At 40.9% G+C, this 27528-nt stretch overlaps 1 protein-coding gene across 3 annotated transcripts in view; it reads left to right on the top strand.

The window, feature by feature from the left end:
* The window catches only part of FRMD3 (FERM domain containing 3), a 321116-nt gene that overhangs the window by 215772 nt on the left and 77816 nt on the right, over window positions 1-27528 (top strand). For all 3 annotated transcript variants that reach the window (XM_082469725.1, XM_082469724.1, XM_082469723.1), the window contains 3 exons: window positions 7857-7980; window positions 22889-22976; window positions 24537-24625. In XM_082469725.1, coding sequence (XP_082325851.1) covers window positions 7857-7980; window positions 22889-22976; window positions 24537-24625 — 301 coding nt within the window. The remainder of the gene's footprint in view (window positions 1-7856; window positions 7981-22888; window positions 22977-24536; window positions 24626-27528) is intronic.

Genomic DNA, 27528 nt, shown 5'->3' with positions numbered 1-27528 from the left:
CTACAGAGTATCCAGTAGGGTGCATTGCCCATGTGCTATTTACTGCTCCCATCAATAATGAACACCCTAGTTGCCCCATATCTTTTTTCACACCTGGAGTTTTTTAGAATATACACCCAGAAATGGGATTGCTGGGTAATAATATTAGACTAAATACTCCTAGCTTCCTCTCTAGAAGAGCTACGTGCACCAAGAATCTTCGGACATGTACAAGTACTTCTATTTCTTCATGTCCCTGCCAACACATAGAATCATCCGACTTCCTAAACTTTTTGTTAATCTCATAGGTGTAAAGTGACATCTTCTAGTTTTGGTTTGCACAGCTCTCATTACTGGTGAGTTTGGGCAGCTCTCCATACATGAGGCCTTTGGGTTTCCCCTTCTATGAATTGGCTGTTGATATTCCTTGACCATTTTCCTATTGGAATTCCTGCTCATGTACTTATAGATTTGTAGGGGTTCTTTCTTTATTCTAGATATTAGCCTTTGTCAGATTTAGATTTTGCAAATATGTTATTTCAACTTATCTATTATTTTGACTATGATGTCCTTTAATGAACAGAAATATTTTTATTTTGATATGATCAAATTAATCAGTTTCCCCTCTATGGCTGATGGCATTTTGGGTCTTATTTTACTTAAAATAAGTCCTTCCTCCTGTGGTATACATTTTAAGTTGTTTTCAGAACTCTGTAATTTGAGCTCTATTAAGAAGCTTTAAAGAGCTTTGCTTTCCTCCCAGTTTTATCCTTTTACAGTCATTAGATGATTCAACAATGAAGGGACAGTAGATACAAATTACTGAGTTGGATGTGATTTTGCAGATGTGCTTAAGGCATATTGATTTCTATCTACTTCAAAGTCATGTTGGTGATCAAGTTCCTCAGTACCATTTTCCCACCATCTTTAATCTACTTTCCTGGGCCATTTCTGCCTGAGATACTTGCCCCTTCTGGCTCATTTCCCTTAGCAAGCTTGTGGAATCAGTACAAAGTATTCCCGCTGCAAGAACATCACCTTTGCTGCTTCAGGCTCTGCTCGATGCATATCCTAGGTCCATCTTCTCATAGACCCTCTGGGTGCTCAGAGATGTGCAGGCATTTCTTTTTACCCTTAAAGACCCTCTGGACGTACCCTATATTAGAACCCGGCAACAACCTTAATCTGGGATGCTCAGCCGTACTTTGATACACACTCTTTAATTTGAAGAGCAATCCATTTATTTTAAAGCACAATCCTCTTGGGTACCTTTATGTTGTGATTTTTCATTGATTGAGCCACACCTGCACAAATCTCAGAGCGAGCAGCTCTAGCCAGGGAATTCCTTGACTCAGAGAAAATTAACTGTGAAAGGAAACTTGAGGAACACCCAGTGGTTTCCAGCTAGAGGTGGTAACACCTCCTATTGTGGGGAGCATTTGGAAACATTGGGAGGCATTTTTGGTGGTCATAATATCTGGGTGTGCCACCAGCACTTAGTACCTGAAGGGTAGGGGTGCTAAATGTCTTACCATGCCTTGGAAGGTCTGAAACAATAAAGAATTGTTTATTTCCCCAAATGCCAATAGTGCCTCTTTGAGAAACAATGATTTTAAACTCCTTTATTGTATAGATGAAGAAAATGAGACCCAGAGAGTTCGGCAAGTGCCCAAGCACACACAGCTAAATCTGAACTAGAATATGACCTTCTAGACACTCAGGCTGTGGTCTTTCCATGGATACAAACACATTTCGTTGGGTGAGCTTGTTCCATGATCTTCTTTGGGGTGGTGGGAGCCATTCTGTGTACACCCTGCTCTTTTTGTTTTGTTTTGTTTTTTTGGGGTTTTTTTTGTTTTGTATTTTTGTTTTGTTTTTGTTTGTTTTTGTTTTTGTTTTTTTTAACATCTTTAATGGAGTATAATTGCTTTACAATGTTGTGTTAGTTTCTGCTGTATAACAAAGTGAATCTGCTATACGTATACATATATCCCCATATCCCCTCCCTCTTGCATCTCCCTCCCACCCTCCCTATCCCACCCCTCTAGGTGGTCACAAAGCACCAAGCTGATCTCCCTGTGTTATGCAGCTGCTTCCCACTAGCTATCTATTTTACATTTGGTAGTGTATATATGTCAGTGATACTCCCTCACTTCGTCCCAGCTTACCCTTCCCCATCCCTGTGTCCTCAAGTCCATTCTCTACATCTGCATCTTTATTCTTGTCCTGCCTCTAGATTCTTCAGAACCCTTTTTTTTTTTTAGATTCCATATATATGTGTTAGCATACGGTATTTGTTTTTCTCTTTCTGACTTACTTCACTCTGTATGACAGACTCAAGATCCATCCACCTCACTACAAATAACTCAATTTTGTTTCTTTTTATAGCTCAGTAATATTCCATTGTATATATGTGCCACATCTTCTTTATCCATTCATCTGTCGATGGACACGTAGGTTGCTTCCATGTCCTGGCTATTGTAAATAGTGCTGCAATAAACATTGTGGTCCATGACTCTTTTGAATTATGGTTTTCTCAGGGTATATGCCCAGTAGTGGGATTGCTGGGTTGTATGGTAGTTCTATTTTTAGTTTTTTGAGGAACCTCCACACTGTTCTCCATAGTGGCTGTATCAGTTTACATTCCCAACAACAGTGCAAGAGGGTTCCCTTTCTCCACACCCTCTCCAGCATTTACTGTTTGTAGATTTTTTGATGATCACCATTCTGACGGGTGTGAGATGATACCTCATTGTAGTTTTGATTTACATTTCACTAATGATTAGTGATATTGAACATCTTTTCATGTGTTTGTTGACAATCTGTATATCTTCTTTGGAGAAATCTCTAATTAAGTCTTTTGCCCATTTTTGGATTGGTTTGTTTGCTTTTTTGATATTGAGCTGCATGAGCTGCTTATATATTTTGGAGATTAATCCTTTGTCAGTTGCTTCATTTGCAAATATTTTCTCCCATTCTGAGGGTTGTCTTTTCGTCTTGTTTATTGTTTCCTTTGCTGTGCAAAAGCTTTTAAGTTTCATTAGGTCCCATTTGTTTAGTTTTGTTTTTATTTCCATTTCTGTAGGAGGTGGGTCAAGAAGGATCTTGCTGTAATTTATGTCAAAGAGTCTTCTGCCTATGTTTTTCTCTAAGAGTTTTTTTTTTTTTGAATTTTTGAATTTTATTTCACTTATTTTTTTATACAGCAGGTTCTTATTAGTCATCAATTTTATACACATCAGTGTATACCTCTAAGAGTTTTATAGTGTCTGGCCTTACATTTAGGTCTTTAATCCATTTTGAGCTTATTTTTGTGTATGGTGTTAGGAAGTGTTCTAATTTCATTCTTTTACATGTAGCTGTCCAGTTTTCCCAGCACCACTTATTGAAGAGGCTGTCTTTTCTCCATTGTATATTCTTGTCTCCTTTGTCAAAGATAAGGTGACCACCTGTGCTTAGGTTTATCTCTGGGCTTTCTATCCTGTTCCATTGATCTATATTTCTGTTTTTGTGCCAGTACCATACTGTCTTGATTACTGTAACTTTGTAGTATAGTCTGTATTCAAGGAGTCTGATTCCTCCAGCTCCATTTTTTCCCCTCAAGATTGCTTTGGCTATTTGGGGTCTTTTGTGTTTCCATACAAATTGTGAAAATTTTTTTTCTAGTTCTGTGAAAAATGCCATTGGTAGTTTGATAGGGATTGCACTGAATCTGCAGATTGCTTTGGGTAGTATAGTCATTTTCACAATGTTGATTCTTCCAATCCAAGAACATGGTATATCTCTCCATCTGTTTGTATCATCTTTAATTTCTTTCATTAGTGTCTTATAGTTTTCTGCATACAGGTCTTTTGTCTCCTTAGGTAGGTTTGTTCCTAGGTATTTTATTCTTTTTGTTGCAGTGGTGAATGGGACTGTCTCCTTAATTTCTCTTTCTGATCTTTCATTGTTAGTGTATAGGAATGCAAGAGATTTCTGTGCATTAATTTTGTATCCTGCTCCTTTACCAAATTAGCTCTAGTAGTTTTCTGGTAGCATCTTTAGGATTCTCTATGTATAGTATCATGTCATCTGCAAACAGTGACAGTTTTAATTCTTCTTTTCTGATTTGGATTCCTTTTATTTCTTTTCTACTCTGATTGCTGTGACTAAAACTTCCAAAACTATGTTGAATAATAGTGGTGAGAGTGGGCAACCTTCTCTTGTTCCTGATCTTAGTGGAAATGGTTTCAGTTTCACCATTGAGAACAATGTTGGCTGTGGGTTTATTACATATGGCCTTTATTATGTTGAGGTAAGTTCCCTCTGTGCCTACTTTCTGGAGAGTTTTTATCATAAATGGGTGTTGAATTCTGTCAAAAGCTTTTTCTGCATCTATTGAGATTATCATGTGGTTTTTATCCTTCAACTTGTTAATATGGTGTATCACATTGATCGATTTGCGTATATTGAAGAATCCTTGCATTCCTGGAATAAACCCCACTTGATCATGGTGTATGATCCTTTTAATTTGCTGTTGGATTCTGTTTGCTAGTATTTTGTTGAGGATTTTTGCATCTGTGTTCATCAGTGATATTGGCCTGTAGTTTTCTTTCTTTGTGACATCTTTGTCAGGTTTTGGTGTCAGGGTGATGGTGGCCTCGTAGAATGAGTTTGGGAGTGTTCCTCCCTCTGCTATATTTTGGAACAGTTTGAGAAGGATAGGTGTTAGCTCTTCTCTAAATGTTTGATAGAATATTCCTGTGAAGCTATCTGTTCCTGGGCTTTTGTCTGTTGGAAGGTTTTTAATCACAGTTTCAATTTCAGTGCTTGTGATTGGTCTGTTTATATTTTCTATTTCTTCCTGGTTCAGTCTCAGAAGGTTGTGCTTTTCAAAGTATTTGTCCATTTCTTACAGGTTGTCCATTTTATTGGCATATAGTTTCTTGTAGTAATCTCTCATGATCCTTTGTAGTTCTGCAGTGTCAGTTGTTACTTCTCCTTTTTCATTTCTAATTCTGTTGATTTGAGTCTTCTCCCTTTTTTCTTGATGGGTCTGGTTGATGGTTTATCAATTTTGTTTATCTTCTCAAAGAACCAGCTCTTAGTTTTATTGATCTTTGCTATTGTTTCCTTCATTTCTTTTTCAATTATTTCTGATCTGATGTTTATGTTTTCTTTCCTTCTGCTAACTTTGGGGTTTTTTTTTTTTGTTCTTCTTTCTCTAATTGCTTTAGGTTTGAGGTTAGGTTGTTTATTTGAGATGTTTCTTGAGGTAGGATTGTATTGCTATAAACTTCCCTCTTAGAAATGCTTTTGCTGCATCCCATAGGTTTTGGGCCATTGTGTTTTCATTGTCATTTGTTTCTAGGTATTTTTTCATTTCCTCTTTGACTTCTTCAGTGATTTCTTGGTTATTTTGTAGTGTATTGTTTACCCTCCATGTGTTTGTATTTTTACAGTTTTTTTTCCTGTAATTGATATCTAGTCTCATAGCGTTGTGGTCGGAAAAGATACTTGATAACGATTTCAATTTTCTTAAATTTACCAAGGCTTGATTTGTGACCCAAGATATGATCTATCCTGGAGAATGTTCCATGAGCACTTGAGAAGAAAGTGTATTCTGTTGTTTTTGGATGGAATGTCCTATAAATATCAATTAAGTCCATCTTGTTTAATGTATCATTTAAAGCTTGTGTTTACTTATTTATTTTCATTTTGGATGATCTGTTCATTGCTGAAACCGGGGTGTTAAAGTCCCCTACTATTATTGTGTTACTGTCAATTTCCCCTTTTATGGCTGTTAGCATTTGCCTTATGTATTGAGGTGCTCCTATGTTGGGTGCATAAATATTTACAATTGTTATATCTTCTTCTTGGATTGATCCCTTGATCATTATGTAGTGTCCTTCTTTGTCACGTGTAATAGTCTTTATTTTAAAGTCTGTTTTGTCTGATATGAGAATTGCTACTCCAGCTTTCTTTTGATTTCCATTTGCATGGAATATCTTTTTCCATCCCCTCACTTTCAGTCTTTATGTGTCCCTAGGTCTGAAGTGGGTCTCTTGTAGACAGCATATGTACGGGTCTTGTTTTTGTATCCATTCAGCCAGACACAGGTCTTTTGGTTGAAGCATTTAATCCATTTATATTTAAGGTAATTATCAATATGTATGTTCCTATTACCATTTTCTTAATTGTTTTTGGTTTGTTATTGTAGGTCTTTTCCTTCTCTTGTGTTTCCTGCCTAGAGAAATTCCTTTAGCATTTGTTGTAAAGCTGTTTTGGTAGTGCTGAATTCTCTTAGCTTTTGCTTGTCTGTAAAGGTTTTAATTTCTCTGTTGAATCTGAATGAGATCCTTGCTGGGTAGAGTAATCTTGGTTGTAGGTTTTTCCCTTTCATCACTTTCTATATGTCCTACCACTCCCTTCTGGCTTGCAGAGTTTTTGCTGAAAGATCAGTTGTTAACCTTATGGGGATTCCGTTGTATGTTATTTGTTGTTTTTCCCTTTTAGTATTTTTATATTAAAATATTATATAATTTATATTATATAAATTATATAATATATAATAATATATAAATATTATAAAAGCTGCTTTTAATATTTTTTCTTTGTATTTAATTTTGGCTAGTTTGATTAATATGTGTCTTGGCATGTTTCTCCTTGGATTTATCCTGTATGGGACTCTCTGTGCTTCCTGGACTTGATTGACTATTTCCTTTCCCATATTAGGGAAGTTTTCAACTATAATCTCTTCAAGTACTTTCTCAGTCGCTTTGTTTTTCTCTTCTTCTTCTGGGACCCCTATAATTCAAATGTTGGTGCGTTTAATATTGTCCCAGAGGTCTCTGAGACTGTCCTCAATTCTTTTCATTCTTTTCTGTTTATTCTGCTCTGTGGTAGTTATTTCCACTATTTTATTTTCCAGATCACTTATCCATTCTTCTGCCTCAGTTATTCTGCTGTTGATTCCTTCTAGACAATTTTTAATTTCATCTATTGTGCTGTTCATCATTGTTTGTTCTTTAGTTCTTCTAGATCCTTGTTAAACATTTCTTGTATTTTGTCTATTCTATTTCCAAGATTTTGGATCATCTTTACTATCATTACTCTGAATACTATCATTACTCTTTTTCAGGTAGACTGCCTATTTCCTCTTCATTTGTTTGGTCTGGTGGGTTTTTACTTTGCTCCTTCATCTGATGTGTATTTCTCTGTCTTCTCTTGCTTAACTTACTGTGCTTGGGGTCTCCTTTTCACAGGTGAAGGTTTGTAGTTCCCGTTGTTTTTGGTGTGTGCCCCCAGTGGGTAAGTTTGGTTCTGTGGGTTGTGTAGGCTTCCTGGTGGAGGGGACTAGTGCTTCTGTTCTGGTGGATGCAGCTGGATCTTGTCTTTCTGGTGGGCAGGACTATGTCCGGTGGTGTGTTTTGGGGTGTCTGTGAACTTAGTATGATTTTAGGCAGCCTCTCTGCTAATGGGTGGGGTTGTGTTCCTATCTTGCTAGTTGTTTGGCATGGGGTGTCCAGCACTGGAGCTTGCTGGTTGTGAGTGGAGCTGGGACTTAGCGTTGAGATGGAGGTCTCTGGGAGAGCTCTTGCCAATTGATGTTACATGGGGCTGGGAGGTCTCTGGTGGACCAATGTCCTGAACTCGGCTCTCCCACCTCAGAGGCTCAGGCCTGACACCAGGCCAGAGCACGAAGACCCTGTTAGCCACACAGCCAAAGCAACCCAAACGTTTATCTTTCTGGCTTGACAGAAGTTGCCGTATTGCTGCTAGTGTTGGAAAGTCTCCTGAAGAGGGGGGGAGGGGGCACTGTGGCTCAGTGCGGGGACAAGGACACTGATCTTGTTGTTTTTAACCTTTCTTTTTCTCTTTATTTTTTTTGGTTGCAGCTGAGCTCGGTGACTATGATCCTGACGAGCATCCTGAGAATTACATCAGTGAGTTTGAGATTTTCCCCAAGCAGTCACAGAAGCTGGAAAGAAAAATAGTGGAAATTCATAAAAATGAACTCAGGTAATAGAGGTAGACATTTGTAGAAATGATAGAGGTGAGAAAGTGTTCTTATTGCCGGGAATGTGGAAATCGTGTTGTGAAGAATATTTGTAATGTATGGGTAGACTCTTTCAGGTGGCAGGTCAGTATTTCTGGGTGCTATCAAGGTCCTCCATCAATGACAATCTCAATAATGTGGGGTCCCCTGTGTGGCTGTTTATGAACCATCAGCAGTTATTAGAGCCATATACTTTCTTCTGGGTTTTAACAACCCTGAGTTTCTGAACATGAAATCTAGGATAAATAAGTAATCCTTTCTATTTTGAATTTTGCATTGCCTCTTCCCCCCCTGTGGCCATTGCTGAAAGCTTTGACTCCAAGTAGAGTAGAATCCATTGACAAGGTTTCCTTTCCTGATCTGCTTTCAAGATGACAGATTCAGCATCTGCTTCTCTTTTCCTTGTCTGTGATGCTCCAGGACGATTGATAACTATAGAGGAGTAGGAGTAGCAAAATCACATACAGTATTTATTCACTGTGGACCAGACACTGTTCTCAGTACTTGTGCATATTGACTCATTTAATCTTCGCAACAACTTAGGAGATAGGTGCCATGGTTGTTCCCATTTTACAGATGAGGGAACTGAGGCACAGAGTGATTAAGCATTTTACCCAGGATCACACAGCTAGGAAGTGACAGAGGCTGGATTTGAATCCAGGCAGCCTGGCTCCAGAGTCTGTGCTCTGGAGCATTGTGATGCTTCTGTTCTGCATAGGCTACCAGGAAGGAAATGAAGCATGAATAGGAATCATCACCAATTTGGAATCCAGGTAACTCAGGTATTCTAATCTGTAACTAGAATATAGATCCCTGCAAGTCACAGAAAATTCATTTTGATAATCATAGCAAGCCTGGGCTCTGCTATAACAAGTATGGATGAAGAACTGTGTGTGTTGAGATGCTCCCATCTTCTGCGCTTCTGGTAATCATAAAAAAAAAACACACAAAAAACCATAGTATCACTGGATTATGAATCCTGGAACAAATAACTGTCCCCTTGAGAGGGAGTGCTGAGATCCCTGCTTTGTGCAGGCACTCCCCCTGCTGGTAATTCTGAGAAGAGTGTACATGTGGGCATTAAAGGTGGCAGCATAGTTCAGCTCTAAAAAGATGACCTTTGTCCTTAAGAGGTAAAGATGATTAGACATCAAAAATTGTACAGATTTCAGAAAGCAACATACCATCTCTATGGGTAATTTTAGGGTATTGTCTCCCAATGAAAGCTTTGTTGAAAATATGACAGTCTGCCTACTCTTTTTACGATTTGGGAACAAGCATGCTAGAGGTAAAAGTAAAGTTCCAGTGCTTCAGTTGAGGGCTTGTGGACCAGCAGTGTCTGAGCAGCACAGGGTGAGACCCTCAGGATGAAGCAGTCACATCCACTGTGCAGACTGGTAGGGGAAGGGGATTGAACGGTCTGCTGTGACCAGAATTTGCAGGGTCTCAAATGCTCAGAACATATGATAATAAACATTTTTTTAATATATAAATTTATTTATTCATTTATTTAATTTTTGGCTGCATTGGGTCTTTGTTGCTATGCGCAGGCTTTCTCTAGTTGTGGCGAGCGGGGGCTACTCTTTGTTGCGGGGTACGGGCTTCTCATTGAGGTGACTTCTTTCGTTGCAGAGCACAGGCTCTAGGTGCGCAGGCTTCAGTAGTTGTGGCACACGGGCTTCAGTAGTTGCAGCTCGCGGGCTCTAGAGCACAGGCTCAGTAGTTGTGGCACACGGGCTTAGTTGCTCCGCGGCATGTGGGATCTTCCCGGACCAGGGCTTGAACCCGTGTCCCTTGCATTGGCAGGTGGATTCTTAACCACTGTGCCACCAGAGAAGCCCAATAATAAATGTTTATTGAGCTCTTACTGGATGCCAAACACTGTGCTAAGAGCCTTACATGCATCGCCCCACTCAATCCTCCCAAACTCTACGAGGTTGGTGCTATTGTTGTTCCCTGTCTGCAGTGAAGAAAGCACAGCCTGGAGTGGCTGAAGGACTTGCACTGTTAGTAGCAGAGTCAGGACTCGAACCTTGCTCTTACCTGACACTCATACCCATGCTCTTATCCCCTGTGCTGAGCAGCCATAAGGCAACCTGGTAGTCACATTGATGTTCCACAGTGATCATGATGGCGATGACCCAGAGGGTGGAGACTGTGGCAGGAGGATCAGTTAGAGCTGTCATCCAGGCAAGACATGCTGGGGACCTGAACAAGAATTGGAGTAGAGAAAACTGAAAGAAGAGGATTTCGAGAGACGTTGCAGGAAGACTTGGTGACTCACTGGATTTCATGAGCAGATGAGTGGATCCAAGAGGATTCCAGATTGTTTTTTATAACAAGAAAGCTGTAGATTGGACCTTGTGCCAGCATCTGAATTTGCTGACAACCCTGAAAGTAGTCTTCATGCATCTAGAGAATAGACAGGGTCAACAGTCAGCTATGGTTTGTAGACCTTGGAAGTAAACTCCATGGCTTGGCCAAAGCTGCTTTCCTTTGGCCCAACACATTTGTAACACCCAGAAAGCCCTTGTGAAGAAGTCAAAGTTGTATGTCTGGAGGATGAAACAGCCAGATATCCTGTGATATTGAAAAGAGACATTCAGAGGGTATTTTCCTATGTGTTTTTGCTCCTTTTTCTCCTTACGTAGTCATGTGTTTCCTTCTGCGTCAATGCTGCAGAGAGAGAGTTCAGGTTTGGATGGAAAGATAAGAAGAGCAGGCAAGCTGACAATGCAGAAGAGAAGGGGCTTTCTATCAATAGAATTGGTTGGAAACCTGCTACAGAGACTGAGGTTGCCCTGGGGGATAAGCGAGCCCTTTGCACACAGGTCATGAAAGTATCAATCTTCTTGTGTAGGAGTTGGACCTCTGGTTGGATTGCTCTGCAAACCTGACAGTTCCAGGAAGGAGTCATAGATGGAAGAGACCCCTATGAGGCTGCACCAAGGTGTTACCATCTTACTCTCCAAGGTTATCACAGCACTCATGACCCTCCCACACAGCAAAGGGATAATGCGTGATCAATGATCTGTTGTTATGGAAACTTCCTGAATGGTTTCCAGTTGGCCTTTGTTGGGGTTTGAGCCCGCTCCCCCCCCCCAAATAATCTCTTGCTCCCTACCCGGTTTCTGACCCAGTCAAGAAAGAAAACAAAAGAGATGCCAATAGAGACACTCAGACATTAGCAGAAATGACCATGATTTGCCTGATAAGCAGGATTAGCTCTGTGGGTTCACAATCTTCTCCAGCCTTTTTACTTGATTAGAATCCTTCTTCTCCTGTGCTCTCTGTGGAAGGTACTAAAGCTGTGATTCTTGGGAGAAAATGAATCAAGGCGGAAGAACTTTCTTCCTTAGGAGGCTACACAGTGCTTGAAGGTGGACCCAAGATGGATTGATAGACAGGCATTAATAAGGGAGTTATTTAGGGGGAAAAGAGAGAGAGCGAGAGGGAGAGAGACTCTGGAATTTTGAGGTGCTTGAAAATATAAGGCCAAGGTTTTAGTAAGAGTTTGCATGGACTAAGTGCTTAGACTCCTTTAAATGTTGAAGAGATTTGTGAGTGAAGATTGAAGTTTGTGGCTAGGTAAGGTTTGCTTCTTCAGATGTGCCACATCATTGACTGAGGCAGGGGAGAAGACATAGTTTTGCAAATATAATATCATAGTTATTGATCATCTCTGTACCAGTCAAGGTAACTAGATTTTCCTGAGGAAACAACTCCAAAAGCTCAGTGGGTTAGAACAAGAAATGTTTGTTTGTTTGTTCATTTATTTATTTACTTCTTGCTCTGCTGTATACCCACCAGAGGTCAGCTGGGGGCTGTACTAGTCATTCTCACTCGGGTCAGTCACAAACTTGAGTTTGCCAGGGAAAAGAGAGCTGTGAAAGGTCCTGCTTCAGCTTGGAAGTGATACATATCACTTCTGCTTTACCACTGTGGCCAGAACTAGCCACATGGTCCCACCCAACAGCAAGGAAGTGCAGTTCTATCAGGTGTCCAGAAGGTGCAGACTGGAAACAGCTGGCAAACAGCTCTTAATGGCCTTCACAATCTCATTGACTAATAGAGTTTTTGTTTTAATAGACTTTATTTCTTAGAAGAGTTTTAGGTTCACACCAGAATTGAGTGGAAGGTATACAGATTTCCCCTAAATTCTCTGCCCCAACACATGTACAACCTTCCCCATATCATCATCCATCCCCCACCAGAGTGGAACATTTATTATAATTGATGAACCTACATTGATACCTTAGGGTTCGCTCTTGATGTTGTATATTCTATGGGTTTAGACAATAGTATAATGACGTATATCCACCATTATAGTATCATACAGAATACTTTCACTGCCCTAAACACCTTCTGTGCTCTGCCTTATTCATCCCTCCCTCCTCCCTAACACCTGGCAACTGCTGATCTGTTAACTGTCTCCATAGTTTTGCCTTTTCCAGAATGTCATATAGTTGGGACCATACAGTATGTAGCCTTTTCAAATTAGCTTTTTTCACTAAGCAATATGCATTTAAGATTCCTGCTCGTCTTTTATTGATAGCTCATTTCTTCATATTGCTGAATAATATATTCCGTTGTATGTACCACAGTTTATTTATCCATTCACCTACCGAAGGATATATGGTTGCTTTCAAGTCTTGGCAATTATGAATAAAATTGTTATAATCATCCATGGGCAGGCTTTTGTGTGGACATAAATTTTCATCTCCCTTGGGTAAATATCAAGGAACATCATTGCTGGATTGTATGGTAAGAGTATATTCAGTTTTGTAAGAAACTGCCAAACTGTCTTCCAAATTGGCTGTACTATTTTGCATTCCCACCAGCAATGAATGAGAGTTCCTGTTGTTCCACATCTTTACCAGCATTTGGTGTTTTCAGTGTTCTGGATTCTGGCCATTCCAATAGGTATATAGCTAATAGAATTTTATTTAGAAAGATTTTATAAAGGCATCTTTGGGCCTCTTAATAACCTGTGAACTGGAGAATGTAGATATGTATCAATATGATTCACATTTTTGAATATATGTTTATGCTAAAACTCACTGAGGCTGAATAATTCTTCTAGATCAGGTATAGTTAATAAATTTGTTTGGCTTTCTGGGCTGTATGGTCTCTATTGCAGCCACTCAGCTCTGCTTTTGTAGAGTGACATAGACAATACATAAATGAGTGGGCTGTGATTCACTAAAACTTTATTGACAAAACAGATGGTGGACTGGATTTGATCCATGGGTTCTAGTTTGCTGACCTTTGTTTTAAACATCTAGTAGAGCAGGTCTAGAATCAATTTCTGCTTCACTATCCTGACTCTACAGATAATTTTAAGACAAAAGATCCATATTTGTTTTTAAAACTATGTATAAGAAATAATCTCTTAATTTATAGATTTTATTTGAGTTTGGTATGCAGAGGTGAGATCCTAGCAATGGGACTGCTTAGAAATAGGTTATTCCTCCTTCTAGAGCCCTCTGGTGGCTGGAGGAAGCCATTGCAACAATCCCTGGGGACGTGACAGTTGTTATTTTTGACTCTTGGTTTCTGTTTTCCACAGCTTTAATCATGACCATCTGGGTTAAGAGGGAATAGCCATACCATTAGTCCTGAGGGTCCTCAGAGGGGGTTGATGATCAAGAATAAGATTGATTTCACTATCAGGAACCATGATAGGTTTCTCTGGAGGTTTTCCTGGAGTTTCTACTCAGCTAGTTCATCAGGTTTCTCTTTAGAAGCAAAGACCTTTGCATTAGCTTCAGTAACAGGTCATCAGCTTTTAAATATTCAGAAAGCTCAATTGGCAGTGAAGCGGTTTGATGAAGTATATTCCTTGCCCTTAAAGAGCAGAAAAATTATCGGATTAGCCACCCCCATAATGATCTAATGCAGTGAGGTTTGTGCTGGAAGTAATAATGACACTGAGTGTATTTTAAACAGAGTCAGTATCTCTTTTTATTTCTCAAAGCTCACAATCTCTGTAAATCATGTGCCATGGCTTCCTGGCAAGGATTTATAGTTTCAAAAATGTCTAGCTTTCTAGGACTTCCCTGGTGGTGCAGAGGTTAAGAACCCGCCTGCCAGTGCAGGGGACACAGGTTCGACCCTGGTCTGGAAGATCCCACATGCCGCAGAGCAACTGAGCCCATGTGCCACAACTACTGAGCCTGCACTCTAGAGCCCGCGAGCCACAACTACTGAGCCCGCGAGCCACAATTACTAAGCCTGCACACCTAGAGCCCGTGCTCCACAACAAGAGAAGCCACTGCAATGAGAGGCCCGCGCACCACAACAAACAGTAGCCCCTGCTCACCACAACTAGAGAAAGCCTGCATGCAGCAGTGAAGACCCAACGCCGCCAAAAATAAATAAATAAAAATAAATTAATTAATTAAAAAAAATAACAGTCCTTGGACTACACTCTCACCCAGATGTATGTTCTTTGGCCAAATAATAGTTTTGGAAAAATGGAATCAGCTCCCATAAAGTTCTAGCTTTACTTGCAACTGGGGGATTTGGTAACATGCCTGTCACCTACATGACAGCAGCAGCACTCTTTAAAAGAATCATTTGTTCTCTGAGTCACCACCATCCCTGCTCAGTCAGTTCACCTCAGTCCGCCATTGGATTGTTTGAAACCACCTTCTTTTACCAATAAGGAAACTGAGGCCTGAGAAATTAATTTATTCAAGGCTACACAGTTGTGAAGCAATAGAACTTGACCTGAAACCTAAGTGTTCCTGTAAAGCACTCTGATGTCTTTCTAAGTGGCTGTTCTTCTATGTGTCTTGCCCCTGTCCCAGAGCATCACCATATGTCTCCCCCATATCATGGCAGTCACCCAAATTTGTAGTGTTCTACCTAATGCTCTGCACAGATGCAGTCCCTAATGTTCCCCAAGGAGCTTAGGAGAGATAATGTCCCTAAGTAAAGAGTTAGAAGTGACAGACTAGGGACTCTCACTTCCAGTGAGGATGTGGAAAGCACGAGAGAGGGATCTCCCCCTAACACCAAGACAGCACCAACAAGCTAGATGAACTACAAAGTCATATTTTTAAAACCCATCTGAGAGCTAAGGATGCAAAGAAACCTAAAGGTACTAAAATCCAGAATGCCCTTCCTGGGACAGCAGAGATGTGCTGTTGCTTTTACCTCTGGTGGTGGTGGGAGGAGGAGGAATATGCCAGAGGTGGGGGGCAAGGGGAACGAGCCAAACCTTTGACAAGCCTTTAGTGACCACGAGTGGGCTGACCTGACTGATTGGGGCCCCAAAGACTCCAGCTACAGATTGAGTTGCACTTTCCCACCACCACTGGACCCCAGGCCTTCACTGAGTGAAGAGGGGCAGTATGCCAACGTCAGACAGGGCAGGAGAGCTGAGTGAAACCCCTCAGAGGCACTGCAGACCTTCAGCCAGGGCAGGACATCCCTTGCCAAGGGCGGGGGACATGACCACAGGAAGGAAAATGGTCATCTGAGGTGCAGAGAGCCGTGGGTGGGACTGGAGAGCAGAGGAGATTTCCTGCAGCTCAGAAAGTTGGCAGCCAAGCCATAAAGCATAGAGAACTCTCCAGAGTCTCGTGGATGCTAAGATCCCAAGCCCTGCTGAAAGGCAAGTTCTGAGCACACTTGCAAACTTTGGAGCCAGTGGTAAACAAACTCTAAAGTTGCAACCAAGTTGCAGCAAAACCTAACCTAACTCAAGTTGAGAATTCTACTTTGTGGTAGCAGACCATTCTATTGGTCTTTTACCCAAGAGTTTAATTCTGGAGCTCACAGACCCAAATGGTTCAGGTGGAGCCAAATCCACCCCTTTCCCTGTCCAGCTGTGCTCCAAGCAGCCCAAGTCATTGCTGTCAAGACCCACACCTCACTCCACAATTAACGTCCACTAATAATTTGCATTCATTCTTGGGATGCTGTACGTCTTTGTACTCTATGTAATGGTATGCTGAAGGAGGATCAATAAGAGAGAGAGTGTTTCTCTTGGCAAAAAAAGTTTTCAAGACAGCCAGAAGGGAGATACATAGCTAAGTACATAATTACTTGACCTCACCTAGTTTATTAGAAAAGTATATCTTTAGAGAATTGTTAGTTCTTGAAAAAGAATTCAACTAAACACTGGTCTTTGTCTCTAAATGACTCATGAGAGACACTATTAATCTTAGCAGAACAATTCCTGGTGCCAGATTTAAAGGATAGAAAATCATTATTTTCCATTACCAAACAAAGTTTTGGCCAGAAACAAATGTCCAGTGGGAGATTTGAAAGGAAAACAAATTTCTATTTAATTGATCTTAATGTCTTCCTGAAAACCTGACTATTAAATGGTTTCCTCCTCAGTGAGTCAGGGGGACTCGGGAGTTTCTTAGTGCTATCAGGGTCTCTACCTTTTCTCCATTGGTTTTGAACCCTTTTCCTTCTTTGAACATTTGTAGCTTTTCTCTGTGTATGAATTTTTAGATTAAGTCTTTGAAATGCTTAGGCATTGGAGATCTGAGTCAAACCCAACGCAAATGATACCAGTTCGAGGACTTTTATTTTGAAGAGAGGCCTTTGCTGTACTGTAAATATCTTGGCATGCTTCCTGACACTTCCAATCAAGTCATATTTCTGATTTCAGTCACATGCAGGGCTAGGAAGGGAACAAATGCTATTCTGAGGGCGAGGAGAGAGCATGCTCTGTGCCAGACACTAGTCTAATGGCTTTACATCTGTTAACTGCTTATTCTTTACACCAAATCTTGGAGATAGGTACTATTTTTAATCACCATTGTATGGAATCAAACAGACAGCTTCAGTTGTTTTCTAGTCCTGTGTTCAGTTCCTAGATCAGGGTTCAGCAAACTTTTCCTATCCTAGGCCATTTAGTGAATATCTTAGGCTTTGCACAACATATGGTCTCTGTCACAACCTCTCATTTTTGTCATCGTAGCATGACAATGTCCACAGATGGTACCCAAACAAATGGCTGTGTCTTTGTTCCAATAAAACTTTATTTATGGAGACTGAAATTTGAATGTCATGTAATTTTCACAGGGCATGAAATATTATTCTTTGATTGTTTCAAGCCATTTAAAAATGGAAAAAACATTTCTAGCTCCAGGGCTGTACAAAACCAAGCGGTGATCCGGATTTAGCCCGCAGGCTCTAGTCTGGGGATCTCTGACCTAGATTGAAAGAAGATATCACTGCTCTCTAATCAGATCTAAATATCTGTCATCTGGGATGGAGTGCCTCAACACTGATAACATGAAATGTTTAGAATTTGAAAAATGCTTTCTAGAAGAACCAATAGAAACCATGTCATTTGGAAATGCTCAGCCTGGCATCCAGGAGAGCAGGCACACGGCCCTGGACCATATCATGTTGGTCGTGATGGTAGCGCAGGTCCCGAGAAGCCCTTTGGAATCAGGCTGCCTTGGGTTTGCATTCACTCCTCCACTTAATACTTGAGTAACCTTGAGCAAGTTACTTTTCCTCTTTGAGTGTCAAAATCCTCATCTATAAAATGAGCATAAGAATTCCTCCTTGATGAATATTAAGTGAAAAATATATATATACTGCTTCACAATATAAACAGTTATATATTGCTCAGAACAGGAGAGTTTGGTAAAAGGTTGCTCTGCATGGATATCTCTTATATTCCTGACTATTCTGTTTAGTTCAATGGTGCTTTTAGATTGCATAATACTTCACCCAATAATTCTTTTACTAAAAAGGCAGGAATTGTTTCTCTTTTAATCATTGTATATGTACAATATATAAAAGAGATATTCAATATATGTATAATTTAAAGAGTAGTTGAAAAACCACCCATGACCCCCTAACTCTGCTTATGAATTAGAACATCACCAGATGATCTCAAGTCTCCTAACCTGACCCTTCCAGACTACCTCCCTCCCTTCTCTATGCTATTCTGAATTTTAGGTTATTCATTCTCTTATTTTGCTTTCATAAATGTACTCCATACATCAACAAGTAATGTATGCTTAGTTTTTTCCTACTTTTGACTTTCATACAAATGGAATCATACTCTATTTGTGTATCTCACTTTCCCCCTGCCAACATGATGTATTTGAGGTTGTTCGCATTGATCCATACAGCCATAGGTCTTTGTTTTTGCTTCTGTGTAATTAATTTTCTATCATATGAACATGTCACATTTTATGTATCCATTTTCCTGTTGACATTGGGGTTGTTTCTAGGTTTTTGCTATTACAAAGTTATTATGGCTTCTTGAATACTTCTCATAGGGGTGTATGTAAAAGAGTCCCTAAGTGTAGGCACAACCCTAGGTGTAGAAACCAGGTACAAGCTTGTGCCATAGAGTTTGCACAACTTCAGCTTTTCTAGGAGATTGTGGCTTGTTTGCTGAAGAGGTTGCTCCATTCACACCAGTAATTTATGAGGGTTCCCAGTGCTTCACAACTTTTTTCTTTCTTTTCCTTTTTTCTTAAACTCTTAAAAATGGAAGCATAACACAAATTCAGAAAAGCCAACAAAACATAGATGTCAAGCTCAATGAATTATTACAAAGCGAGTATGTATGTAACCACCACCCAGGTCAAAGTGAGAATTTGTGACATCTCAGAAGCCCCTGTTATACCCCTTCCCAATATTTATCTTCTCCCTTCCCCCCACCAAAGGTAATCACATGTCTGACTTTAAATAGTTTTGTTTTGCTCATTTAAAAAAGCCATATAAATGGAATTCATTCAATGTGTATTCATTTATATCTGGCCTGTTTTGTTCAGTTTTATTTTTGTAATAGTCACCCATCTTGTTGTGTGTGGCTGGAATTCATTTATTTTCACAGCTGTATAGTGTTCTGTTGTATATCCATTCTACTGTTAGTAGACATTTGTTTCCTATTTTTTGCTATTACAAATGGTACTACTGTGAAAATTCTATATATTTCTTGATGCAGCAGGCACTCATCCCTGTTGTATGTATGACTATGAATGGAATTGCTGTGTTATAGGGTAAACATGTTTAACTTCAGTAGATAACGTCAGTTTTCCAGATAGTTCTACTAAATTAGTCTTCCACCAACAGTATATGAGAGTTGCTTTTGCTGCACATGCTCATGAGTGCTTGGTATTTTTTTAAAATTTTGGCTGTCAGATGGATGTGTAAGTGACTTCTTAGAGTTTTTCATTTTCCTGATCTTAGAGAGGTTAAGCACATTGTCATGTGGTTGTTGGCTATTTGGATATCTTATTTTGTGAAGTGTCTATTCAAGTCTTTTGCCACGTTTCCTTCTGAGTTATCTTTAAAAATTATTTTATTGTTGTTTATTGATTTATTGGAGGTTTTTTAAAAAATATTCTACATAGGAGTCCTTTTTTGATTGTACATGTTGCCAAAATCTTTTCCCAGACAGGGACTTACCTTTTCACACCTGGATGATAGCTCCTGATGAACAGAGGTCTTTGAGTTTAATGGTGTGTCCTCTGGAGCTGTGTAGCGCTGCACCCTGCTGCCATCTGGGGTTGAGTGTTTGCAATTAGATGCTCATCAGATTTACAAAGGACAGGGAAGTGGTCAGAAAGAGACCACCTAGGCAAGCAAAAAGTCCTCACTTTCCACTATGAACTTCCAAACTATAGCCTTTCAAAATTAACTTGTTCCCAGACTGAATGGAAAAGAAGGGTGTGCTGGAAAACCAAAGTCGAATTTCAAGAATAAACAGTCTGTAGCTGTTTTGACAAAGAGGTTGACGGTTTGCCACAAAGGGGAACGCCAGCTCTCTAGAGGCAGAGTGAGGGCCTTTCACGTGAAGTGGCAGGATTATCCTGGAGCAGAGCTGGTGGCCTGTGCCGTGGGAGGTGCTGGGCTGCTTTAGCTCTAGTCCTGCTTCTCTTTGGCCTCAATCTGGGTCATTAGGCTGAAGTTTTGCCTGAGGACCACCAGAGTGGGGTACTGCTTAGCAACATGCTGGGCAACTCAGCTTTGTGCTTTGTCCCCAGCCAGCGGGGTTAGGGAGTGTACGAATGAGTGAGTGAGAGAGAAAAGAGAGAGTGTGTATGTGGGGGCAGGAAGCCCCCAATATTCAGATTCAATAATTATCTTTATTTTCTGTTGAAAGGTAAGCTTTTACTTCAGGAACTTATGAGAGAGCTATGAAGGCAGAAATACCTGTATGTATTGCAAAAACTTGCAGAAAGTCCCCTTTTCCCTTCCCCATCAAAATACTTGGTGATTTTCTCGAATCTCTTGTTCCTTTATCAAAAAGAGAAACAATTATAATGACTACGGCTTCAAAAAAAAAAAAGAATCAAAGAAATGGTCAAAGAAAGATAGGATTTGTTAGATTGAAAGAGTCATAAAGTGCTGATCAGGGTGAATAAATAAGGAGGCTCCCTTTATGTATGTCCCAGTGAAACTTCAGAACATCAAAACTAAAGAGGAAATTCGGAAAGGCTTTAGAAAGACTTTACTTTCCTAAAGAAGGTGTTTGAGTTAATCCCTCAGGAATATATTGTGTAAAGGATGGATTTAAAAATTACCTCTTCTTTTAAAAGAAAAAGGTAGCATATGTGGCTCCCTTCCCTTCCCTCTCCAAGTCCCTGTGGATAATAGAAAATGTATTAGAAAGCAGATGCAAGAAAAATACCATCTTTGGATCAGAAGTCCTGCGGTATCTCTGGAAGATAGGAAATAGATGGAAGGAATCCAGGTCAAAGACATAGAATAGGAATGGTTCTGGGTGCTTCAGGCAACAGATAACAGGGCAGCCATCATGGTGGTTGGGCAACTGCATCTGGAACAGCTGGGCAGCTTTGACCTCTTCCTCTGGTTCCCTTATGCTGAGTCATGGGCAGCAGCAGGCTTGAGCTGGAGGTACCTTATGTGGACAACGTCCAGAAGGAACTACAACCTTCAGCCTGAAATCAAGTTACTAACTCACACTCTTCCCATGTGGCCTGTCTTGCCCTTCCCTACAACCTCTGGAGGCCACTGTAGTAAACAAATAACATAAAATACAAAGATGAGCATCCAACCAAGAATCACCAAACACTTAAGGAAACATCAATTCATTGAATAAGACACTCTGATTCAGCAAACCAAAGGGCTGTCACCAAGAAAACAGCAGTAATGGAGTAACAGGGATTGGACTTTAAAAGAAACAAAGTGGATATCCTCAGAGGAGTAAGAAGAGTTTATTCCATAAAATAAGGACAGGCATCTGTTTCAAGAGCCAAATAGACATTACATTAGAAATGAAATATTTAATTGATATTTTAAAACAACTCATCAGTGGGATGGAAAGCAGGATGCACACAGCTGGAGAAGAAATTAATGAGCTGGAGGTTTGAATAAAGAAATAATTCAGGGGCTTCCCTGGTGGCGCAGTGGTTGAGAGTCTGCCTGCCAATGCAGGGGACACGGGTTCGAGCCCTGGTTTGGGAAGATCCCACATGCCGCGGAGCAACTGGGCCCGTGAGTCACAACTACTGAGCCTGCGCGTCTGGAGCCTGTGCTCCGCAACAAGAGAGGCCGCGATAGTGAGAGGCCCGCGCACCGCGATGAAGGGTGGCCCCCGCTCGCCGCAACTAGAGAAAGCCCTCGCACAGAAACGAAGACCCAACACAGCCATAAATAAACTAATTAATTAATTAATTTAAAAAATAGTGAAAAAAACCAACGTGTTTAAAAAAAAAAATTCAGAATGTAATACAAAAAGCCTTAGATTTAAAAGAATGAAACAAAGGTTAAAAAGACATGGAGGATAGACCTAGGAGTTTCAAAATCCATTTGCTAGGGTCTCTCAAAGGAGAGAAGAGAGAGAGAGTGGTTGAGGTGAGGAAGAGGCGGGAAGGGAAGAAAAGAATCGAAGAAATGGTCAGAAATGAGCTGTTGGATTACAAGGGTCCCCACAGTGCTGATCTTGATGAATAAATAAAGATGCTCCTTAGACATATCAGAGTGAACATTCAGGGTAAGGAGAAGATCTTGAAAGGCTTTACAGAGAAGGAAGATGGGATACTGTTTTCATTAGAGGCATGAGGACTCTTCGCTGTCTTGAGGGGGTGGGGAGGGAATCCATCTTTGAGGAGAGGCTTGGGTGGAAATAGAGTTAATATTGCAATATAGTTTTACGTTGTGAACATAAAACTGCATTCCTGTTGTTAGCAAACTCTTCTTGGTTGCTCAGGTTACATATTATCCTTGGAGAATGGTTCGGATTCTCTAAGATACATGTGAAATACTGTTAGTCAAAGCAGAGTCTCTGAAATGCTGCACAATCCTGGTTTGGAAGTTAGCCCTGAAAGGGCTTCATAGCCATCTGTATTTGCAGCCCCCTTTTTCTGCCTGGGGCCAAGACCTTGTTTACCACCCTGGAGGACACAGCTAGGACTAGAAGTGGCTGAGATTTCCTTTCAAAATCCAAGGCTTTCCAATGGAATGGTTGACAGCTCTTCTTACCCGGATGGCTCTGTTTAGGCTGCTGATGGGGTAACAGGCTTGCCCACTTGTACCCTGAGCAAAAAGAAATGCCATTTATCCTGGATAATCTTTTAAAGTAAGTAGGAAAGAACAGATGCTGTTTTAGCTCATATTAAGATTGAATTTGCGAGGGCCTGCTTATTGGTAACTTGATAACCTTGATAAACTGTCCAGGTCACTGGAGCCCTCACAGTACGTGTGGGTTTATAATGGAACAGTTAGCCCTGGAACATGGGCTCAGATTTCTTAGCAAAGGGCTCCTCGTGGGGAGGAAGAATGACCAGTCTTACTATTTATGGGATTTCTCTCTTTATTTAGTTAAGAAGAGCACATTTTATTGAATGAAAGAACTCCATGTTTCTATTATTTTTCATATTAACTCCCTAAACTTTTCTTGTGTGATCTTAGAGGCCAGAGCCCACCAGTTGCTGAATTTAACTTACTCCTGAAAGCTCACACTTTGGAAACCTATGGGGTGGATCCCCACCCATGCAAGGTAACTGCCCCTCCCTGCAGGTCGACATATAATGATTGTTTTGCCCAAAAAAGAGTTAATTGGTATGCAGGTCTGGAGGCTCCCTTCTAGGATATTTCCACAGCCTGACCCATCGCCCCTAATCATAAGGGACAACAGTGGGCTGCAGTCACATGTTTGGGTAGTAGATTTTCTCTATTGGCCTCTCCTAATTGCTTGCTAATTCATTCATCCATCAAATGGATGGTTTTACTCCTGAGAAGTTATAGGATCCTAACAGGTTTATTTTCAAAGGCCATTGCCAGCAAGAATGCAGTCTTTAAAAATGGGTAAGTGGAAGGAAAAAAGAAAGGTTTAAAATTCACATTAGGAGTACGTATTTGTTTTTCTTTTTTCCTTTTTCTCGAATTAATACTTGACAGCATTTCTCTCAAGTGGGAAACCCAGACCACCTGTATCAGAATCACCTGGGCCCCACCCCAGGGCCACTGAATCAGAATCACTGGGGGTGCAGCTGGGGAATCTGCCTTTTAAACAAGCTCCCAAGGTGAGGCTCAAGCACATGTTTTCCAGAAATGTTTTATGAAAACAGTGTTCTTTCCATATCCTAAACTATACGTCAATCAGACTCTAACCTGAATTCTAAACTAAGAGTTTATATCAGCCAGGCTCTTAAAGGTATGTTTTTGAGTCATACTAGAACATTTTTTTACCCAGATGGGACCAGCTAATAGTATTTGGTGAAGTCCTCATGCTAGAGATGTAGCTCCGGCTGCTTATTAGAAGGACCTGGGAAGCTTCATAATCTCCTGTTGCCCAGTGCCATCAGGATCTGTGAGGGTGCAGCCCGGGCAGAGAACCAGTGGGGCCTGTTTACAGTGGCATGTGCATCTTCTGGCTCTGCCCGCAGAGTTATTTTAGAATATTTGCCAGATGTCTCTTCCTGCTAATGGTATAAATCAGATTATTCCATTTAGTGAATTAGATTTTATCCACAAATTTGAGCCTCTCTGTCTGTTTTATTTATTACTTGGAGACTGACTTGATTTTTGTTGTTGTTATTGTTCCTTTGCCTTCCCTTATCAATGCTTAGTTTTCCTTGTGGAGGCTGGAATCAAAGTAGGCATTTCCAGACATGTCTTTATATTTACATTGCCAGAAATCCTGTGTGGGATTGAGTCCAGTTAGATTAGACACTCAGGGATTTGGTTTCAGGGCTAATGACAACCAAGAACAGTTTGCCCACGTTGTAGGGCAGATTTGAGAACTCAGGCAGCCCCAGAACGCACTTGGAAGTAGACTAGTGGTTTGGGACTAATCTGTATTTTCCCAGGAGGTTCCTGGTGAGGCAGAAGGCCCATTCCTCAGACGGGAAAGCTATACATTCCTGGCCCTCGCCCAAATTTTAGGCGTACTACGGTTGGAAGTCCCATCTCAGAAGCTTAGTTTATTTCTACAGTCATTGTAATTAACCTGAAATTAACCCAGGGTGAGGATGAATAAGCATATCATTTATCCTTTATTTTATATTCCTTAATCCAAATATGTTTTAATTAATTAATTTATTTATTTATTTTTCAGGATTCAACAGGCACAACAACATTTTTAGGATTCACTGCTGCAGGCTTTGTGGTATTTCAGGGAAATAAGAGAATCCATTTGATAAAATGGTGAGTAGTGAGTACTTCTTCGGAAAAAATTGTTTAATCTTGTTTTTTTTATTAATCTCATTTTTCTTTCCCAGCCTTTGACTTTTTGCTTGGAAATGTCAGGTAGAAAGCCTAGGGTCCATTTCTCTGCCCTGGAACTTCTTATAAAGAGATTATTCATCTAAAAATGGAACCCAATCTCAGTTGTCTTAGACCTCGGGAGACCTGGGGTGTGTCCTGGGCTCGGGGGGCTCTGCTTTCGAAGAAAAGGTGTCCAGGATTCCTGGTGAGGAAACACTGGCCAGAGGGGTGACCACGGGGTGGGTCAGGGCAGGATACATGTGCAAGTTCCCTCGAATAACTCAGGACCCCCTCTCTCCCACTCACTTCATTCCATTCTCTTCTGTTGAATCCTCGCTATAGACTCCCCCTTTGTAATCCAGTGTATCAGTGACGATGCTTTTGGCTCAAAGGAACAGGAATGTCTGCTCACAGTGGCTTACAAATGAGAGGACTGATTATCTCAAACAGCAAAAGTTCCAGGGGTCGGGCAGCCCCATGGTCCTTTAACTTAACTGCCTGACAACACCGTGAAGGACTTGGACCCCTCCATTCTCTTCTCTGCCTTCCCAGGGTGGTGGGTTTTATCCCCAGGCTTGTGCTCATAAAATGGCCATGTGTGCAACTCTGGCCCTTACATCTTCACACAGCAACACTCCCTGAAGGAGCAGCCCCTTCCATGTGTCTCATATTAAAACAAGGATAACTTTTTCAGAAGCTCTGTAGGAGACTTCCTGTGTATCTAATTGGGCAGGATAGGGTCATTTGCGCCTCCTTAAACTAATCCTTCCAAGAAGAAGAATTCCATGATGAGGTTGGTCAAATCAAGGTCCATCATTTTGGGGCTGGGAAGAGCATCATCTGCATGAACAGTTCATCTAGAGGAAGAATAAAGTCTGGGTTGTGTCCGGAAGGACATGGGAGGATGGACCGGCAGTGCCCACTATGTCCAATCAAGGAACAAAGTAGCTTTAGTAAAGACTGAAGAAGGCTGAACATTTTATATGCGTTGGAATATTGTAAGGGCTTAGTCTTGTTCATAGCTTCAGCTTGATTTGGTTCCCTCCCTGATGGTCCCTGACAGATTTGTCACCCAGTGTCTCACTGAGTCGTGGGCTCACTCTTTTGGCCTGAGCCCTTGGGTCTGAAGTTCTTGATGGGCCAGTGGGCATCCATCCTCAGTCCTGGGTTATTTCAAAGTGCTCTTTTGCACTTACCTGAACCTCTGTTTCATGGTTCTGTTAGCGTCAGGATTTCTTTCAGCACTCTTTATCAAATCCCCCCCACCACCGATTCTTGGCACTCTCCTCTTAGCACCTGCCTTCCCTTCAACCCTTCTCTACTAGATTAGCATCAGTCAGCTCACGTCCACTTTGCTCCCTACAGCTTCTGCTCTTTTTTATCAGCCCTCTCTTTCTAAGAATGCTAATTTATCTAAGTATCTTCTCTTCCCACTCTATCACTGCCTTTATTCATGTCATACTTTCAGTTCCCATCTGTGCCCACTTATTCTCTTCCTCCACAATTATCATTCTCAAACTCTCATGTGCCTCTAATAAATCACTTAGCTCTCTGTGTCTCAATGTACTCATCCATAAAATGGGCATCAGCTATATCCGACTGCTTTACAGGAAAGAAAGGAGATGGGGGAGAAACAGGTAAAATAGTGTGTGTGTGAGTGATTTGATTTGTGAACAAGGATGTTTTATGAATGTATAACATGGTGGAGTTACCAATTTTCTTCCCTGTATTTTCGGTACCTGTAAAGAAGCTCCAATGTTAACCACACTTCAGTCCATTCCAGAATAAGTTCCCTAGCAATTTCTGCTGACTTTGGGGAGCATGGGTAATGCGGGCAGGGACTTCCCCCATCCTCTCCTAGGACTACAAAAGGCTTGAGGATCCTGAGGGTGTTTGATTCTCAGGTACTGGTCAACTTTGGAGTAGCTGGGTTAGAACCTGACATGTCTCGCATGCAGATTAATTGCAAGTCTCTCCCGTTTGGGGCTTTAGTTTCTTCTTGGGTACACTGAAGAGTTGAGATGGACAATGGCCAGACCATTTGTTTCTGGATCCTACATCTTGGTGTTCCTGGTGGGGTGCTGCTGTCATCCCCATCCCTTCCAGCCACGGCTTAGGCACATATTTGTAACAGCCGTGTACATGTTACTAAAATAAATTTCCTTCCCACGTTAAACCTAGTTTTGTTTTGTTTTGGTTTTGACATCCACTGAGCTTTGTCACTCTTGCAAATCCTCTCCACAGCTTAATATGACCTCACAATTCCTTTTCCCCCAGGAAAAGCACAGGGGCACACATCACTGTCCTAGGAATTAGATCAAAGGAATAAAAATAGAATTCCCTCCTCTCTTTACACGTGTCTCCTCACCAAGGAGGTGACCTTAGGTCTACATTTCAGTCAGATTTTAACTGAGCAGCTCCTTAAGATGAAGCCTCAAGTCTTTTGACTACAGTTCATCAAGTTGTCCTTAACAATTTTGAGCATCTCAATATCTAATACAGTTATTCATTTATCAACAGGGAGAGCAGAAATGAAAATTTTGCATTGTGGTGTGTGTTTCTTGGAGATGGATGTGAAAGGTTACAGATACTGTGAATCCATATTGTTTCATTAACCGAATATGAAATAACTACATTCTTCCTATCTCGCAAAATGGGCTGACCAATTAACATTGTTCTGATCATTAATGTTCATGAAACCCCTAGAGCTCCTTGGAGGAAAGGTGCAGCTTAACGGTAAAAAAATGGAATAAATAATTCTGAGCTGCCTACGGAGCCTCTCTTGGGAAGAAAATTGCTGTATCATTCACTTGGGGACTCTTCGCTGTTCATTAGACCTTCAG

This window comes from Balaenoptera physalus, assembly GCF_965194825.1.
Source record: "Balaenoptera physalus genome assembly, chromosome: 7".
NCBI lineage: Eukaryota > Metazoa > Chordata > Mammalia > Artiodactyla > Balaenopteridae > Balaenoptera > Balaenoptera physalus.
The sequence above is the reverse complement of the archived record's forward strand: the minus strand, read 5'-3'. Positions and strand labels throughout refer to the sequence as shown.